This window comes from Terrapene carolina, unplaced genomic scaffold (assembly GCF_002925995.2).
Source record: "Terrapene carolina triunguis isolate 2854851 unplaced genomic scaffold, T_m_triunguis-2.0 Scaffold558, whole genome shotgun sequence".
NCBI classification, from domain to species: Eukaryota; Metazoa; Chordata; order Testudines; family Emydidae; genus Terrapene; species Terrapene triunguis.
In genome coordinates this window covers 9,329,740-9,348,078 of record NW_020664909.1, presented here as the reverse complement: position 1 = coordinate 9,348,078, position 18,339 = coordinate 9,329,740, and the positions used below count along the sequence as shown (strand labels likewise).

General features: G+C 40.3%; 1 protein-coding gene across 2 annotated transcripts in view; it reads right to left on the bottom strand.

The window, feature by feature from the left end:
* EPHA3 (EPH receptor A3) overlaps positions 1 to 18,339 on the bottom strand; it is a 318,240-nt gene that overhangs the window by 44,229 nt on the left and 255,672 nt on the right. For both annotated transcript variants that reach the window (XM_024208613.2, XM_024208614.2), the window contains exons 10-11: positions 15,060 to 15,185; positions 7,166 to 7,351 (exon numbers count right to left, since the gene is read on the bottom strand). In XM_024208613.2, the coding sequence (XP_024064381.2) occupies positions 7,166 to 7,351; positions 15,060 to 15,185 (312 nt within the window). The remainder of the gene's footprint in view (positions 1 to 7,165; positions 7,352 to 15,059; positions 15,186 to 18,339) is intronic.

Below are 18,339 nucleotides of genomic sequence, written 5' to 3'. Positions count from 1 at the left end.
TTGGGAAATTCAGTGTGTACTACAATTTGAGCATTGTAAAACCATTCTTTTTGCATCAAAATGGGGACTTATGTGGAATTTCACATATTAAAGAGAGATGAATAAAAAAGGATAATATAGTGACATTTCTAGACAAAAGTCACTGTTCTGTTAATTTAATATCATCTATGTCTATGTATCCTGTGACTGACTCAGTCGTACAGGGGGTCATTATCATGACATTTAAATGGGCAGTTACTTTGATCCCGGTGGTGCTCATCTTCTTTCTGGGACCCATGTGAGGCAGAGCAGTGCTATTATACCCATTGTACAGACAGGGGGCAGAGACACAGCAAGGCCAAGTGACTTGTCTAAGGTCATACTGGAAGGCCATGGCGGAGCAGGGAATCAAAGGTGGGTTTCCTATGTCCCAGGCCCATGCCCCAACCACAAGGCCATCCATCCCTTCCTTCATATCAACCTATGAATTTTATTATTTAATAATGCTTTCCAAAGTTTGCTTTATCTGCCCTTTTGCCATGGAGGAGGAGATGGGTGAAAGTGGGCAATGTAGATATTAAAGTAAATGTATTGTTATTTCACATGTTGTGCAAGAAGACATGGGAGTTTAAAGGCATGACAACAGCTTGCATAGTATTCACAACCATAGAGCAGCTTCTGAGGGCTTGTTTACCTGGGGGACTAATGTGCACTATGGGAGTGTGATTTCTAATGCACACTAGCTTTTGTGCATTAGTAAGTCCATGTAGATTCTGCTGGTGAGCCTTAAAGGTTCTGTACTATGGCTTAATGTTGTGCTGGTTGAAAGAACACTTCGTTCAAGTGCACTAGGTAACCTTTAAGGTGCACCAGCAGGGTCTCACGAACCAATGAATGTGCAACACATTAGCGCTGTTTAGAAATCACACCCCTGTAGTGATCATTACCTCACCATGTAGACAAACCCTAAAGGTAAACAATGGCTCCACCTCTCAACATGTTATCTACCATAATTAAGTGCATGAGAATCAAAAAGAGAAAGCTCCACAAATGGTAAAAATTAAAGCTGGTTGGAAACTTTCCACTGAATTGTGTTGTCCCTCCAAAAATGCAATTTCCACAACATTGAAATTTGCAACAGGGAAAATTAGATTTTGCTTTAAAATTTTTGTTGGGAATATCAAATTGAAATATTTCATTTTGTTGAACTAAATCAAAATATTTCATTTTGGGTCAGTACAACAATAATCTGGGTCCACCTGAGCCATCAAAGTGCTTTGTGGGAGTTGTAGTTCGGGGGCTTTGTACCTTTATTCCCTTCTATGACCTGGGTTCCCTGGCTGGAATACATTACATGCATCATGGCCAACATATGACCATGGTGCATCACAACAGACATCGTTTGTCTCCCTGTATCTCTTGCTATAACCGGGGTGGACAAAATCTGTGTGTCCACAACTTTGACCTTGTATTCAATTATTCTGCAGCCTTTCAGCCTGTTGAAGAGAGAGAAGAATCTAGGCTCTCCAACAACCTTCTGTTGCTTGTTTTCAATCAGGTTGTCAAGCAAGTTACAGTAAGACAGAGAGAGAGAACACATATGCGAAAAGCAAACAGTTGTTATTGGTAACACTAATAGCCAAGTGTTACTGATAATCTATGGAGACTGACAGTATCTCTACAAATTCTCAGACTAAAATGTAGTGTAGCATCAGAACTGGGCTATCCACAAAGTTTATAGGATAAATTCATGCTCTTATGAAACTGAAGTATTGTATCATCTTCAAATGCCTGGTTACCATACAAATTCAATTTAATGGTGTGTCAGAAGTCTGAGATTAGTTAAGGCAAGAAGGAAAACCTTTCAAATTATTAAAATAACATCTCCCTCTCTTATTTGTCCTCCCATATGTTGAGTGCATCGAGTGCAGGTTTTCACCCACATTCAGTTGGAAATGTACATGTAATCAGAAACATATGCTCTAAAGCAAAGCTGCGTACTTTCAAAGGAACATTCTGCATTCATTTATCAGAATGCAGCCATTTATACACGATAACAACTTGTGTCAACAGTGTTTCAGAAATTTATTATACTAACAGGCTACAAATTGCTGTAAATTATTAGTAAACTAAGGAGAACATGTGTGCTGGCTATTAAGACTGCTGCCTATAGGGCACCCTTGAGACCAGTGTAGAAGGAAAGTTCTGAACAGAAACAAATCTGAAACAGGGGAATAATTCAGTGCTGGAACAAAGAATCGAGGTCTTATTTAGCTAATGCACCTCAGCACATCTCTAGTGTATTGTAAGGCACATTGCCCCATTCTAGATTCCAAGTGGTCACTTTTAGATATGGGAGTCATTGCAAATTGCTAGGTGTTGCTTCAAAGGTTATAATCAGTATGAAAAGTCAGTTCATTGCTAAAGGCCATCTGTCAAAAATATTTTGGTTAATGAAGAAAGGGTCACATTGTCTATTTATCATGTTACATATACTGGGAATGATCCTGTAAATTCTCCATAAACGGACCCTCCACTGCCTGTATATCAACTCCTATTCATTGCCTGAAGAGTGCCTAGGACACTGTTAAGTGCTATATAATTGCTATTAAATAATGATTATACAGTATTGCAAAATTGTCATTAAAATGTACCAGCCCAGGCAAATATGTACCTAGGCAGAAACCTAGAGGACAGTGTGTCTTCTTTAAGTATCTTGAATAGTGTGATATAAATGAGGAAAATAAAGGGCTCTGGATGAATAATTAAATAATATTCAGTGAGTGAGTGAGTGAGTGTGTGTGTGTGTGTGTGTGTGTGTGTGTTCCACTGCCTTGATGATTGATTATAAATGGAAAAAAGATATTTTATTTGCCCATCCAAAAAAAAAAAAAAATCACTCCTCCAGAATGGATGTGCAGAATTTTGTAAGGCTTCCAAAATACACATATGGGATCTCCATGCATGGTGAGGTAGAAGGACAGAATCCATTATTTCCCCCATTTATAATCTCACTATTCAAAATATGTAAAGAATATTCTATATTCCGTAGGTCTCTGCTGATTTAAAAACATAGGAGACTCAAATCTTGCCTTCTCATACTTAAATATGACCATCTATATCACAGACCTTTGATATTCAACACCTGCTACTGAAATGGTTAATAGCCTATTGTGAATAAACCAAGAATATAACTGATTAGAAAACTTGCTGAAACCCAGTTGCATAAGAGTACAACAAGAGTTAGCTATTCAAAGAGTGTATCTGCAGCACACACAGTCAGTGATGCACAAAATTGGGTGTGCAGAGAAAAAAATATTTTCAGAAGAGTCACTGGATTCTTTTGTGCCACTGAACATAAAGGATTTGCTCTGCTCAGTTGTATGCAGAAAACCATCATCAGAATTTCAAGAAATTCAGGGAATTTAAAACGCAACTCTGACTTTATAGAGTAGCTCGTTAGACATAAGCATGAGATACATGGGATTTATACAGGCAGATTTGGCAGCCTTTTCAGACTTACTTAGGTTGTGAGCTCTAAATCAAAGAATAAATTATTTGTCATCTCAGGAAGTAAAGCGTGTTTTGACAGATCAGACCCAGATATGACATTTCTATTTGAACTGTGTAAATTAGCTATATTTTACATGACTTTACATAGTTTTATATTATTTATTTTTAGATATGCCATGTCTCTGCTTTTATTTGATTACCTGTGGGCTTGTGTAAACAAACAAGAAGTCTACACCTATGGCAGCATTTAGACTATATACACTGCACGCCCCACTTACCATGGGTATAATTAGCAGTGTAGATGGTCAGGCACTGCCCAGGCAAGTAAATTAAAGACATGCCAGAACCTTAGGGTACGTACCTTTCATGGCTCTCTCCACACCCAAGCAGCACCCTTCCTGTTCATACTGCTATTTTTTAGCAGTATAGTGTCCCGCTGCCTTCCCACTGCTGGAGCCTTTCCAGGAAAAGGATTCAGCAGTAGAGAAAAGCTCTGGCATTGGGAGACAGCGGGAAAAGCTCCAGCAGCTACCCACTGCAGGAGACTTTCTCTGCTACCACCCCCAGAAGAGCCTTTCACTGCCACATGTAGTCACATACCAGTATGGACGTGGCCTACTTTCTATTGCTGTATGTAGCTACACATATCGTAGACACTGCTGACAGTGCACAAGGCCCTAGTTCTCAACGAGCAACACAAATCTACCCTGCACTAGCCTGCCATGCACAAAGAGTTGCATAGCATGCTTTGATCTACATTGCTTTGAAACAGGAGTAGGTCAAATGGCACCAGGGAACATCGAGTGTGCTGCAGAACTCTCCACAGACTCTTGGTGCGTGGCAGGCTTGTGTGGGGTAGATTTACATCCCAGCTTGCCACCAACTAAGTGTTTGTGTAGACAAGCCCTTTGTTCCTGTCAGCTGTGAACTTCTGGAGTTACCTTTACACATTTCGGAAAACTTCTCCCAAGCAATTTCAATAATAGCAGAAACATTTATTAAAATAAGTATACAACCAATGATATCAATTTAAGTTGCAAGAGGTCTCCCCCCCCCCCAGCTCCAAACAAAGCTACTGACTGATAGAGTCAAAAAGTCACTCCTTCCAGGGGTTTGTTTTATTGATTGACTCCTACAGAATTAGATAGGGAAGGGTAATCTTTCTGTACAATTTTCAAATTAACCCACAGAATTCTAGAGTGGGGATATAATTTTCTATTAAATTCAATAAGCTTTTAAGGGTAATTCCTATAGGTGCCTTGTGGTCTCATGCCTATTAAGTCCTACAGGACTTTTCCATGAGGGTGGACCTTACATTGTATTTCCAATTCAAAAAGTGCAGCTAGGATAGCTGTATTTAGTTTTTACAGCCCCCAAACTAAACCAATCTTGGTATTTTTATCTGTCCCTTCTTTGCCCTTTCTAACTTTCTCCTTCATTTCTTGTTTCAAGGTCTCCGGGTGGGAGACAGAACTTGTCTAAAGCGTGTTTTAAATATTTTCAGCAGCCACCTAAGGAGACCCATGTTGAATGGGGCAGGGAAGGCAGAACCAGAGCCTGTGTTCCTCTGGGAGATCAGGGAAAAGCACCCCAAGCCTCTAAAGTATAGCACAGCTGAGGAGGAGGGGAACAGCAAGGCAGTGCTCACTGGGAGATTAGGGAGCTGGCCGGCAGGCAGTCACACTTGCTCACCGATTGCTAAGCAACTAGTCCTATCCAGGGCCGGCTCCAGCATTTCTGCCGTGGCGGCAGTTCAGCGGCAGGTCCTTCGCTCCTAGAGGGAGTGAGGGACCTGCTGCCCCCGAATTGCCGCAGGTGCCGCCCCTCTCCCTTGGCCACCCCAAGGACCTGCTTGTTAAGCTGGTGCCTGGAGCCGGCTCTGGTCCTATCTGCCTGTCTCTGTGCCTCTTCCTTCTGACCTTTAGTTGTGTCAGTAAAAGGAAAAGAAATGTGGCTGTATCTTGCCATTCTTCCTTTCTATCTCTCTCCCTACCGGACACCTCCCAGAGGAAGGGATTATGGGTGAAACTCTGGCCCACTCATATCAATAGCAGTTGTAGTATAGACTTCAAAGGGGCCAGAATTTCAGCCCCTGTGTCCTCACCACAAACAGATGTGTAACATCTGAGGAAGAACAGAAAGGGGATGAAGTCAGCTGGAGAAGACATGGGAAGGCAGCAATCAGAAAGCTTTGTAGGGCTAACAGGGAGCTGAGCAAAGAGTGGGCATGTGCAACAGCATCCAGCCTGCTCATATTCTCAGACGTTCTCCACCTGCCACCTATAAATCTTTTTGAAGGCTGAAGATTGCTTCTTAACAGCCCTCCAACCCCCATCTCCCGTTCTGCATGACAAGCCTGTGGGTGGGAGCATGGGTGCCCATCCTCCCCCGTTACCCCTTTCACAAACATCAGCATGGTCTGAGGTTGGTTATTTTTGTTATTGTTTTAAGACTAATGCCCCAATCCAGGAAAGCAGTGTAGTACATACTTATATTGTTTAACTTGTGTGCTTCCCTGAAATGGGATGCTTTCCCATGTCAAGGCTCATGTGTGGACCTCAACCTGGTATCCGTATCAACACAATCTGACAAGTGATTTTAATAAATCATAAATGTCAATGAAAAATGTATTTTTAGCCACAGATTTGAAATCATGTCTGCTTGGTAATAAAGGAAATAGCTGCAGTAATAATATTATTACTAGTAAAATAAATGTTCCGATTTAAAACTCTGGGTCAAGACTTTAAAGGTGACTATTGACTTGGAGTGCCCAACTTGAAGCATCTTGAAAAGGGGCCTCCTTTTCATAAAGTACTAAGCACCTACCCTCTGAAAATCTGGTGGGGCTCAAGTTGGGCACCAAAAAATTGAGGCGCTTAAAGTCTCTTAAAAATCTTGGATTTGGTACTTAAAACTATTATTATTAATAACTTCAGAAATGTCATGAGACTGTTCATTAAATCTATGTTAATGATAATAGCTAATGATTTAACTTGAAAATGCATACTGCTTGTATCCAATTAGAAGACCTTAGGAAATCAGGCTCCATAACTCCAAAGAGATTATCAGCAAGAGTTTGTTGGCTGCTTAATAGCAATTAGCTCTGGAGTACTAAATTGGTTAGTACAATCTGTCAGTTTATAATTTAGCTACAACACTCTTTCTTTCTCGATTCACCAGCATGCACTATCTCAATGGAAGCTTACCTAGTCCTGCTCATCTGAATATTTGTTTCCCGCTTCTGAGGTAATTTAATGTAAATCATGAAAGTAAAGGTGCACCTTTCCCTTGTTAGAACCAAGGCCGGCTCTAACTTTTTTGCTGCCCCAAGCAGCAAAAAAAAGCGCCGCCCCCCGAGCTCCCCCCGCCGAGCGCCGCGCCGCCGGAGCCCGCCCCTCGCCCCCGCCGAGCGCCGTGCCGCCGGAGCGCCCCCGCCCGCGGAATGCCGCGCTCCCCCCGCCGCCCCTTACCAGGTGCCGCCCCAAGCATGTGCTTGGGTGCCTGGTGCCGGCCCTGGTTAGAACTTTAGAGGAGTGAAATAGTTTGAACACATTCTACTAAGGCAACTGCATAAAACAATTCTGGTAGGTTTTCAGAATGCATGTTTTAAAAAACTAGTTTATTGAAACACTGTTCAGCACGTCCACAGATGGTGTATACTCTACGCTCTTACTTTTGGTGACAACTCCCTCGAGACGAATGATGTTAGGATGGTCAAACTGTCCCATGATGCTTGCCTCCCCCAAGAAATCTCTTCTCTGCTTTTCGGTGTAGCCAACTTTCAGGGTTTTGATTGCCACTGAAATTTCCTTTTTAGAAGGAAGCTTGAGGCGCCCACTGCACACTTCTCCAAATTCACCTGGCAAGGTGGAGGGGAGACAAAATGTGAAATCTAGTTATTCCAGCTGGAACTTCAGAGAGAAGGCTTAGCATTATAGAAGAGTCACTGAGGCAGTATCTTTAGTGCACAAGTCAGGGATCTGAGTTCTAAGCATGAGACTTTCAGGCAGTCACTTAACTTTTCCATGCCTCAGTTCTCCATCTGTAAAATTGTGTTAATGTCACTAAGCTATTTCACAGGTCCTGATGGCCCCAGAACAATGAGGGCAGAGAGTTCACTTCAGGTGTGAACTGATGCAGTGTAGGACAGCCACAGGAGGACAAACTGAATTGGTGTAGTTATAATCAAAGCGGTGATGCATCTGCATGGACCTTGAACTGACATAATTCTGACCAAAATAGAGTTAAGCTGATTTCAAAGCAGTTTAATTATTTCAGTGTAAGTGGTGAGATAAACCACTATAAGACAGTTTGAGTATGGATACCTGGCAGTAGCTGCCAGAAAAAAAAGGAAGATTGTATCGTGCAGCCTTCCCATGCAGACAGGCCCTTTGTAATATTAATCAGTTAGGATCTTATCTTGCAAACACCCATAATGTGACTTCTATGGATCTATGAGACTACCATGGCAATAAGCACTACACTTGATAGTGTTTGCAGGACTGAGTCCTTCATGAAGTGCTTTTGGATCCTGAGATGGAAAATGGTAGATATTTTCTAAATATTTTTATGCATAATTTCCTGGATCAACTTTGTTCAGTTTTATATGCATATCAGCAAAAAAGGACTAATTTATAATGCAGGATCCCCTCCAAAAAAATCATCTCATGTTCCACTTTGACAAACACAAAATGTGTGGACAAATTGCTAGGTTATAATCTCACTCACGCGTTACTAAAATTCTGCATCTACTTAATGAATATAGAACCCATAAAACAACTGAACCAGGACAATTTTAATATCGTAAAGAAAAGCTGCTATGGCAGCTGATTTTGACTCTCAGTAATCTAAATTCCAAATACTTTACAGGAATATTTCACATAATCTAATGAACAGTGCATACAGTATCAAAGCTCTAATATTCATCTTTTTATGCAATATAAAGAACATAATGAAAAATGTAGCAAAAATGGATAAATATGCATAAATTGCATGTTAGGTATATAAGTGACCACTCATTTATAGTTTATGATTGTGGTAGTAAGTGCATGTGACTTCCCCCGTGTGGTTTAGTTAAAAGACATAGAAAACATTTTGTTGAACAGACAACAATGGAATTGAAAAGACTTTTTTCTCCCATAGGCCACAGTTGCATGGGGCTATTTTTTAATGTCCACTCTATATTGATAATCACCTGGTCAGCTCTCTTCCTGAAAATGCTTTGGATTTAAATGGAATGCTGTTCCCTAAATATCATAATTAGTCAGATGTTCTTGTATAGACTAGTTTGGCTTGGAAAGGAACTAAAGCTACAGATTTGAATCTGGACAAGTTCATTTTCAGGCCAATCAGGAATTTTGTTCATGTATGTGAATGATATAGCATGTTAAGAACAATTATCCTGTTCATACATTAACTTCTTACTAGTTACAATGTAACAATCTAATGTGAAGTAGGATTATCTAAGCCTATGGACAACAAAAGCACTTTACAACACAATGATTCACTCTAACATCAAGTTTATTTGAGCATAAATGTTTGAAGTGTTCTCCTACTGGTTTTTGAGTGTTATGATTCCTGATGTCAGATTTATGTCCGTTTATTCTTTTGCGGAGGGACTGTCCGGTTTGGCCAATGTACATGGCAGAGGGGCATTGCTGGCACATGATGGCATGTATCACATTGGTAGATGTGCAGGTGAACGAGCCCCTGATGGCGCAGCTGATGTGATTAGGTCCAGTGATGGTGTCACTTGAATAGATATGTGGACAGAGTTGGCATCGGGCTTTGTTGCAAGGATAGGTTCCTGGGTTAGTGTTTTTGTTGTGTGGTTGCTGGTGAGTATTTGCTTCAGGTTAGGGGGCTGTCTGTAAGCGAGGACTGGTCTGTCTCCCAAGATCTGTCACACATATCTATTCATTGGCCAAACTAGACAGTCTCTATGCAAAAGAATAAACCGACACAAATCTGACATCAGGAATCATAACACTCAAAAACCAGTAGGAGAACACTTCAACCTCTCTGGCCACTCAGTAACAGACCTGGAGGTGGCAATTTTGCAACAGAAAGACTTCAAAAACAGACTCCAACGAGAAACGGCTGAGCTTGAATTGATTTGCAAACTAGATACCATTAATGGCTTGAATAGAGACCGGGAATGGCTGAGTCATTACACTACTTAAATCTATTTCCTTATGATAACTATCCTTACACCTCTTGTCAACTGTCTGTAATTGACCATCTTGATTATCACTACAAAAGTTTTTTTTCCTGCTGATCATAGGTCATCTTAATTAATTAGCCTCTTAGAGCTGGTATGGCATCTTCTCTGTAGGTATATATATATTCTTATTATATGTTCCATCCTATGCATCCGATGAAGTGGGCTGTAGCCCATGAAAGCTTATGCTCAAATAAATTTGTTAGTCTCTAAGGCTTGGTCTACACTAAACCCCCAAATCGAACTAAGGTACGCAACTTCAGCTACGTGAATAACGTAGCTGAAGTTCGAAGTACCTTAGTTCGAACTTACCTCGGTCCACACGCGGCAGGCAGGCTCCCCCGTCGACTCCGTGGTACTCCTCTCGTCTAGCTGGAGTACCGCAGTTGATGGCGAGCACTTCCTGGTTCGACTTATCACGTCCAGACAAGACGCGATAAGTCGAACCCAGAACTTCAATTGCCAGCCGCCAAACTAGCGGCTGGGTGTAGAAATACCCTAAGGTGCCACAAGTACTCCTGTTCTTTTTACGGATACAGACTAACTACTCTGAAATCTAACATCAAGGAGTTGATAAGCAATGTTTCTGGACACTAAAATGACTGGAAAGTGTGGGAATAAAATATTTTGAAGTCCACCCTTTATCTTGTGCATTGGTTTTAATGGATTTAGTGCTTAGAGAAGCATGCTTGCTGAATTGACAGTGCTAGTTCCTCCACATCTACCCATCAGTGTGTCTCCACCCTATCTTGGTGCTATCAACTCTAGGGTGAGAGGGTCGTCATTCTCCAAATCCACTAAATCCTTGCCTTGTCTTCTGAGATTGTGAACAATGGTGTCAAATGAGACTTTTTTTTTTTTTTAAAACATATAGGACTATATCCTTGTAAATTAACAGAGGTCACCAATTTAAATGACATAGGCCATCACACAGGTATCATATAGCAACAATTTATTATCAGCACTACTCTGGACTGAATTTGAACCAACAACCCAGAAGCAAAAGACTCCATATCACATCACCAATCTCTATACTATCCAGTCCTCTAGCTAGGAACGTGTTATGCCATTAATGGCATAAAAATCAAAGTAAATTAAGGTGGAATGAAATGGTGTGTGGAAATATCTCTACATACAATGGTGTACACTATTATAATAATATACATTACATTATACCCACATTCTCTAAGTTATCTCTACCTACATATTGCAAAGCCACCCACAGGTTAAGGAAATATTGTTTTAAATCATTTCTGAGTTCTGTGGAGTGCTAAATTCTGTTCCAGAACTTACACAAACCACAAAACTTCCTGATTAACCTCCCTCCCCAAACTCTGCAAGCTAAAACTGCCAGTATGCTTTATTAAGAGCAAACAGCGCTTCAGTTCAGCTATTACCCTCAGCTCAATAGTGTTAGAACACCCTGTGAGAGGAAGACCAAAGCATGGCTTTAAAACAAGAAGAAGAAGAAAAAACTTGCAATAAATCTTGTGATGTCCCAGCTTTGTATTTGCTTTTCTTTATGCTTTAATGGTCTGCAAAGCTATAACAAGCTAGTCTCTTACAACTACTGTTTGGTCACTGCCAATGGGGCTTGTATTTATGGTTTCAGAAGCTGGGCATTCAGGCATTCCATCCTTCATCTCTGACCAGAGTCACGAGTGAGCTGTTTATTTGATGTTGGTTTGATTTTTTTGTGAAGGGAAAGGTTATACTTGATGTCCTCCATCTCTCTGTACCATTTAGCACCAACTGTGCAATTTGGACATACGATGAATTAAAATGATTTATAAAAGTACAATATTCTTATTTCAGACCCAGTTTGAAAATCCTATTGACCTGATTTTCAGAAATGCTGAGAACTCACAAATCTCATTGAAGCCAATAGGAGCTACAAGGCACTCAACACCTCTGAAAATCAAATCACATACCAGTAAGACGGTAGACCCCACTCGGTTGACTGCTTCATCTGTGAATAATGAGTTTACCTACATAAAACAATTTTTTTGGCTTTCATGTAAACACTGTTATGCTTTCTGAGCTTCCAAGAAAAACAAGTTAATTCTTGAATAGAGTGTAACAAGGCTCCTGGGGTGTTCCAACTGGATCAACCTTTAGTCTCTTAGCATACAGTACAGGATGGGCACTGTGAGAGACCAGCTAACCAACACCCATACTGACAAGCCAACTAAAACAATTATACCACACTTTTCTCCTATGAATCATTGTTCTGAATCCACTTAGTGGTACCCATCTGAGAAAAATGGACTGGATTCCAGCTGAAAAAAACAGCGGTCACTATCTGAGTTTAGAAGGCAAGGGGGCTGTGCATACTAATGAGAAAGCAGATAATGTGAGGTAGGTTTTAAGAAAGAATACTAGTGGTTTTCCCTGAAATGCTTCAGTATTATTCCCTTCTTAGGTCACATTCACGGAGTCTGCATTACTTTGCCTTTCAGTCTGGTATGTCTCTTTGTCAGTAGAATGCAAATAGATATTATTGAAGGGCAGTACATGATTTAAATCAACCCAGGGAATACGAAATGTTTCTGTTAAACTGGTTGTTCGCTGCATCAGCCTTTTGTTGTGAATTTAGACCCAGGGGAAGAATAGTAGATGAGCCTTTCTTCTGGTGTCTTTTAAATCAAAACTCCACTGCTGTGTGTGGAACGCCCAGTGACGTCCCAGTTCCACCACAGACTGGGGAGGCAGCAAGGCTGAAAATTTCATAAACTTTGTGAACCTCACCAATCTCAGAGACATATATTGCAAACTGTAATTACTGTGCTGCAAACTGTACTGAAAAGGGAGCGGATAATCCATACATGTTAGATGTGCATTGTTTAATAAAACATTATACTAAATGTCTGTTCAATCTTCAAAAGAAACACAAACACTTAGGCCCAGTTTCAGCAAAGCACTTGCTTAACTCCATTCTCAGTCAAGAAAGTTCTTACCATGTGCTTACCTCCCCTTTTAAACCAATGGCACTTAACCACATGCTTTGCTGCATTGGGGCCTTAAAAAAAATAAGTGAACTGTTTTAAATAAAGGAATGAATCTGGTGAAAACTTAAAACAAGGGTGGCCTAACTTGAATTTTCTGATGCTCAGCCTCTAACTCATATCCCTTATATATTGTTTGACGTTCCATTACAGATATTTCCTTGTCGTACAGGGATATATTTTCAAAGTAACATGGTTAAGGAGGGCCTTTCCCTACTCCTTCCATTAAAGTCCCATGGCTAAAGCTCTGTGGAAAATTTAAGGAACTGCACCAAAATGTCAAGATTACCTCTCAGTTCTGCTGCTTCTGAACGCAATCACTTCACTCCTCTGTTCTTACCCGCATTTGTAAAGAAGGTGACTGACAGGCAGGGAAACGCCAAGACATCGGCTCAAATAGCATTTAAAATAAAGCCAGAATGCTCTCCTCCACATATGGGAACAGAGAAGAGACTAGGGATGTGGCTGGAGGGAGTGCAAGCTCAATAGAAGACCCTCCAGGGTATTTCATGGGATTGGGGTTCTATTAGAGACATGCTGTCATGAGGCTGGTATGGGACCAGAAATACTAGAGGCAGCACTGGGGCACAAGACCCCCCCAGAGCTCATCCATCTGTCAGCTCCTCTGAGATCAGTGTAGATCTCAAGGGATTTGCAGGTTTTCAGGGCCAAACTTATTGCCATTTCTACTGGGGTGGAATGAGAAAAGGAATTTCTTTTTTCTTTTTCTTTTTTTACAGTCTCTTTCTTCCCCTTTGCAATACATTTATTTTCAGGCTTCTCTGAATCAAGTCTGTTCCCCCTCAATTTCATATAATATCATATGCACCATAATAAAAATAAATCATAACAATGAGCTATATATATGGTATACAATTGCATATCTTCTGCTTTTAAGATTTCTATGGTGCATGGAGACTAACATATTCACTAGGAACCATAAGGTTATCCGGGACGACTGTGGGCAGCTTAACAGAAACAAAATTTGCTCCTGGATTGGGATTTTTTTAATCTGTCTCTCTCTTTCTGTCCCTCACCCCATGTTACGTCTACCACATCTGTGTGTAGTGTGCACACTGTACCACTGCCTTTATTAAAGATGATGGAGAACAGTGCACTCTTGTGGGACAAAATTAAAACTACCAGGGAACACAAATTTCACCGTTGTGGAAAATAATCTGACTTTTTCACACTCACCCTGGGAGCAGCAAAAAATAAAATAAAAATGGCACAATGTTCCTTCAAAGGGGGCCTGTGATGAGGTGCACTGAATGCACTTGCTTGGCTTTTTTCTTAAAAAAAGAAAATCCTACCAAAGCTTTCATCATACAACAGAAGGCTGTTCTTTCTCAAATCTCCTCAAAATTTGAATGAGAACAGTAAAATATTAGGGGAAAAAATGAGAAGGAAGCAATAAAATTAATCATCAGAGAATATCTGGCAATTTTCACTGGATTAAAAATTGATTCTGATTCTCACACAAATGATTTAATTTAGGGGGAAAGTGAAGATGCTAAGTTTCTGATTTGACAAACCATATTCTGTCACTGTACACGAAGGAGTGAGTGTCCATCATACAATGGGTTACATGCTACATTGCAATAGGGACAATGTAATTCAGTGAGATATTCAGTAATTTTTTACTCTTACTCTGAAATCCACCCATTTTTACTGTTTGTTTTTATTAAAGCCAGAATTCAAGGGCATCTGTATGGCTCAGACAATGGGTTATGGGGCAGAGAACCCTTCACTCCTAAATCACTAATTCAAATCCAAACCAGTGACCAAAATCAAGCCAGTGACCAAAGGTCAAAGCAGTCTGATGGATGTTTGGTGACCTGTATGAAATAAGTTTGAGGTATCAGTCCAGTCCTAATAGTCACGTGTCCATATAACAAAGCACATCTTCACAGTTAGCACTGTTTCCCATGTGACAGATTCTAAAGAGAGACTCGGGACTGAATGGGCATGGACTATGAACCAGCCTTTCATTTTTTATGGTGCTTTCTCCAAAAGAGGGTGGAGTGGCAGTTTTGGGAAAGGGATCACGTTGTTGTCTGCGCTGTGCCTGCTCTGGAGAAAAATCTCAGATGCGTGTGTCCAGAACTGGCAATCCAGAACCTTTCACATGCACTAAAGTCAGCTTGTTAACCTGTTCAACGTCATCCCAATAACTGTTCGCTTCTTGCTATGAAAAGAGAATGCTACAGTTACACTTTGCCGATACCTGTCTGAATGTGTCCAGGTATAATCCATTAATGTAAATAGGCATAAAGATTTAGAGTAATATACTGAGGAAATCACCTCATGTCTTTCAATTTGACATTAATTATGGCTGTTACCTGCTCCGACAACTTTATCAATTGATATACTGGTAGCGTCTAGTTCCTTGGCAAATTCATGGACAGCCTGATTGGGGTCCTCGTACGTATGTGGATCTACATAAGTTCTGAGACCTGGGAGTTTTACTGTTAAAAAAGGGAGAGGGAAAAAAAAACATTACTTGGTGTTAATTACTCATACCTAGGAAACCAAATGAGAGAATAAACTGCAATATATGAACCCAGCAAATCACTATAGTAATAAAAGGGCCCATTACTTCCTCAGATTGAACATGTGAAATGAGCTTCTTTTGAAGCTTTCTGAGATTTCAGGTATTAATAACATGGACATGAACTTGAAACTCAGAAACAAATACACCTTTTCATGTCATTAATGCATTTATTTGTATGTAGATACCATCAGGTTTGAAAGGATGCTTTTAAACTCACCTGTACTTGATAAGCTTGGTGGCTTTTTGAATATTAAAGCTCAATATCATCAAGTTCTCTCTCTGTTGAGAGGCTTCTTTACACTTACATTTTTGGGGGTAGCACACAGAGGCAAGGCCTCAAATGCATATGATAATACTGCAGTGTAACATGAAGAGTTCTTAAAAAAGATTCTACAGAACACTAATTTCAAACATTTTAGCTCTGAATAGACTCAGACTTCCAACTGGATGCATTAGAAAAGACGGTGGAAATAATTAGCACTCTATAAAGATAGTGGCAGATTGTTGTTATTTAGCTTTAGTGACAAATAATGCTGACACCAACATTATCATATCATTGCCTTCCACAGTTTTCTGATCTGTGGTTATCTGTTCATCCAGGGCAAGCAGTAGAATCAAATGAATGCTTGGGACTGTATGGCTTTTAGGGGCAAGTCACAAGTTGACCTCATTATTCCTTCCAGCAGCCGGGCGGGAGAGAGGGGAAAACACATTCCAGATTCCCCCCCTGCCTCTGGCAATGATACTAGAGGCAAGCCATAGCCTTATTCCGCTTCCCCTGCCACTTAGTCATGGGCTGCTCCTGCTTGGGTCTGATAAATGAATACAGGGCCAGTTGTACAATTTAAGTAAGATGTTTCTTTAGCAACAAGTAAAATAACTACACACTCAGGAGTATCCTTTCCAAGTATGGCCCTACAGATTGTGTCAGACCTGTGCTCCATGTAAAATATGCTTTGCAGTGAGAGAGAGAGAGAGAGAAAGAAAGAGAGACAGGGAGACAGGAGTGGGGGAGGGAAAGAGACCTTTCCAACATCAGGTAGAATATGGCATTATTTTAACAAACCATTACAAATGTCTTCTCGAAAGCTTATGAAATATCAATTTTAAGAAGATTTATTGGCCTCAGAACTGACAGAGAAATTACAAGAATGAGTTCCCGTGCTAATTGCCTCTAAAACAATGCAAACTAAGAGTCATACTCTGAACAGAAGGGCTGTGTGTGTGTATACTATTAAATACTGAATGTGTTTCCCTAAAGGGTCTGATGATTAAAGAATCATTCACAAGTAAAACAAAAAGTAATTGGCCGTATATTGCTGTTGGTAAAAAAATCTCGTAAATGCTCCTTTCCGTCCAGTTTCAATGTATGTTACAGGCTCCCTCATACCCCCTAATAAAAATAACAATTAAAAGCTTCTGCATGGTGGGGGGTTTGGCTGCTGATTTTTAATGCTGACCCCAGAGGTTCCCAAGATCAGGCGATGGTGACTGCAAGGAGAATAATCCCTTCACACCAATAATTAAGGGCAGCCCGTATAGTAACTGGGTTCTGTCATGAAAAAACAGATAATAAACACATGCACATGTGTTAAGCTGTGCTACTTTACAGCTCATTCTGTGCAAACATAATAATTTACATTTCCATTTTACCAGCATGAACTGCCCAAAGGGTAGCAAAAAGTAGAAAGGGCCTAGCTAAAGAGGGCGAGGGGAGAGGATCTGAATAGGTGAAACATTTCTTGTCCTTTGAGGTACTATTATAGGATTTGTAATAAGGCTGCAGGGAATAGTTCATGGCTGGAGCTTTTTTTTACGTAATTCAGAATTAACTGACTGAAATAGACCAGCTGCTGTATTTAAGATGCAGAAAGTTTATGACAGCCATGGAAGTTATTTTATCCTCTTGCAGTTAATACAAGAGAATTTTTGTTTCTTTGAATAAGACTGTAAAATAGCAGAAAAAAATAAAGTTTCAACAGCCACATGCGCGCACACAAAAAAATCCTGACTGCTATAATATGTGTGTATAATCAGTTACTCCTTTTAGGATATTTCTCAGTAAATTTATCAAAGCTCAGAATACGTGACCTATTGGATTCTCACCATATCCTCAGGATCAGAATGACACTACTCAGAAAACAGTACATAGATAGACAAAGCCAGATTTAAAGCAGTATAATCCACAGGAATTTAAGTGCACTGACAAGTTTAAGAATAGTGATTGTGACATTCCATGGGGGGGGCGGGGGTAGGGAGAGCAAACCCTGACCTGTTATTTGTCCATGACACTTTTAGTTAATGGTGGCTTTTATTTTATAACCTAATTAAATTTGAGTGATGAAGCATTAATGTTATGGGACACATACAACTATATAGATTGTTTTAGCCTAGTTTGTTAGCTGTCAACGTGCAGCACTAAACAATCTGATATCACAGCCTGTGTGTTCCATGAAATGGGGCAGGAGGCAGAGACAGAGAGAGAGAGAGAGAGAGAGAGAGAGAGAGAGAGAGTGTGCGCGCGCGGTTATTGGAGAAGAGATGGCTCCAGACAAAATGTATAATATGAACTACCAAGCATCAAAGGCCCCATTGTGACTGTAATTAGGAAGCAGTTCTAATTTCCAGCTAGTGCCAGGGAACACTATTGTGGGAAAAGGTCATTTAATTTTTACTTTGGATACTACTACCTACTACCCCAAACCACTGTCTTGTGAGATGGTAATGTCACTGCTATGCGCAAAAGGGTACATAAAGAGGAAAGCCATTTAGCCATAAACTAAAATAACCTTAAATTGCAATTTGCTACACAATATAAATACAAGATACCATATTCTTTACAGTGCTGTTTTGGGGCCTTCATTTGTAGATGAAGCTGTTTAAAAAACAGACTATGCACTTATTCTCAGAATGGACTAAGAGCATGAGAAACTGAAACTGTTTATGAATGGTGGCTTCAAAAACCATGTTCTTTTCTGCCAGAATCATAAACACAAAAATAACTTGAGTAATTAGTTTTAAGATGTTACAAGGGTGTCCAAAAGAGGCCTTAGACCAGACAAGATCTT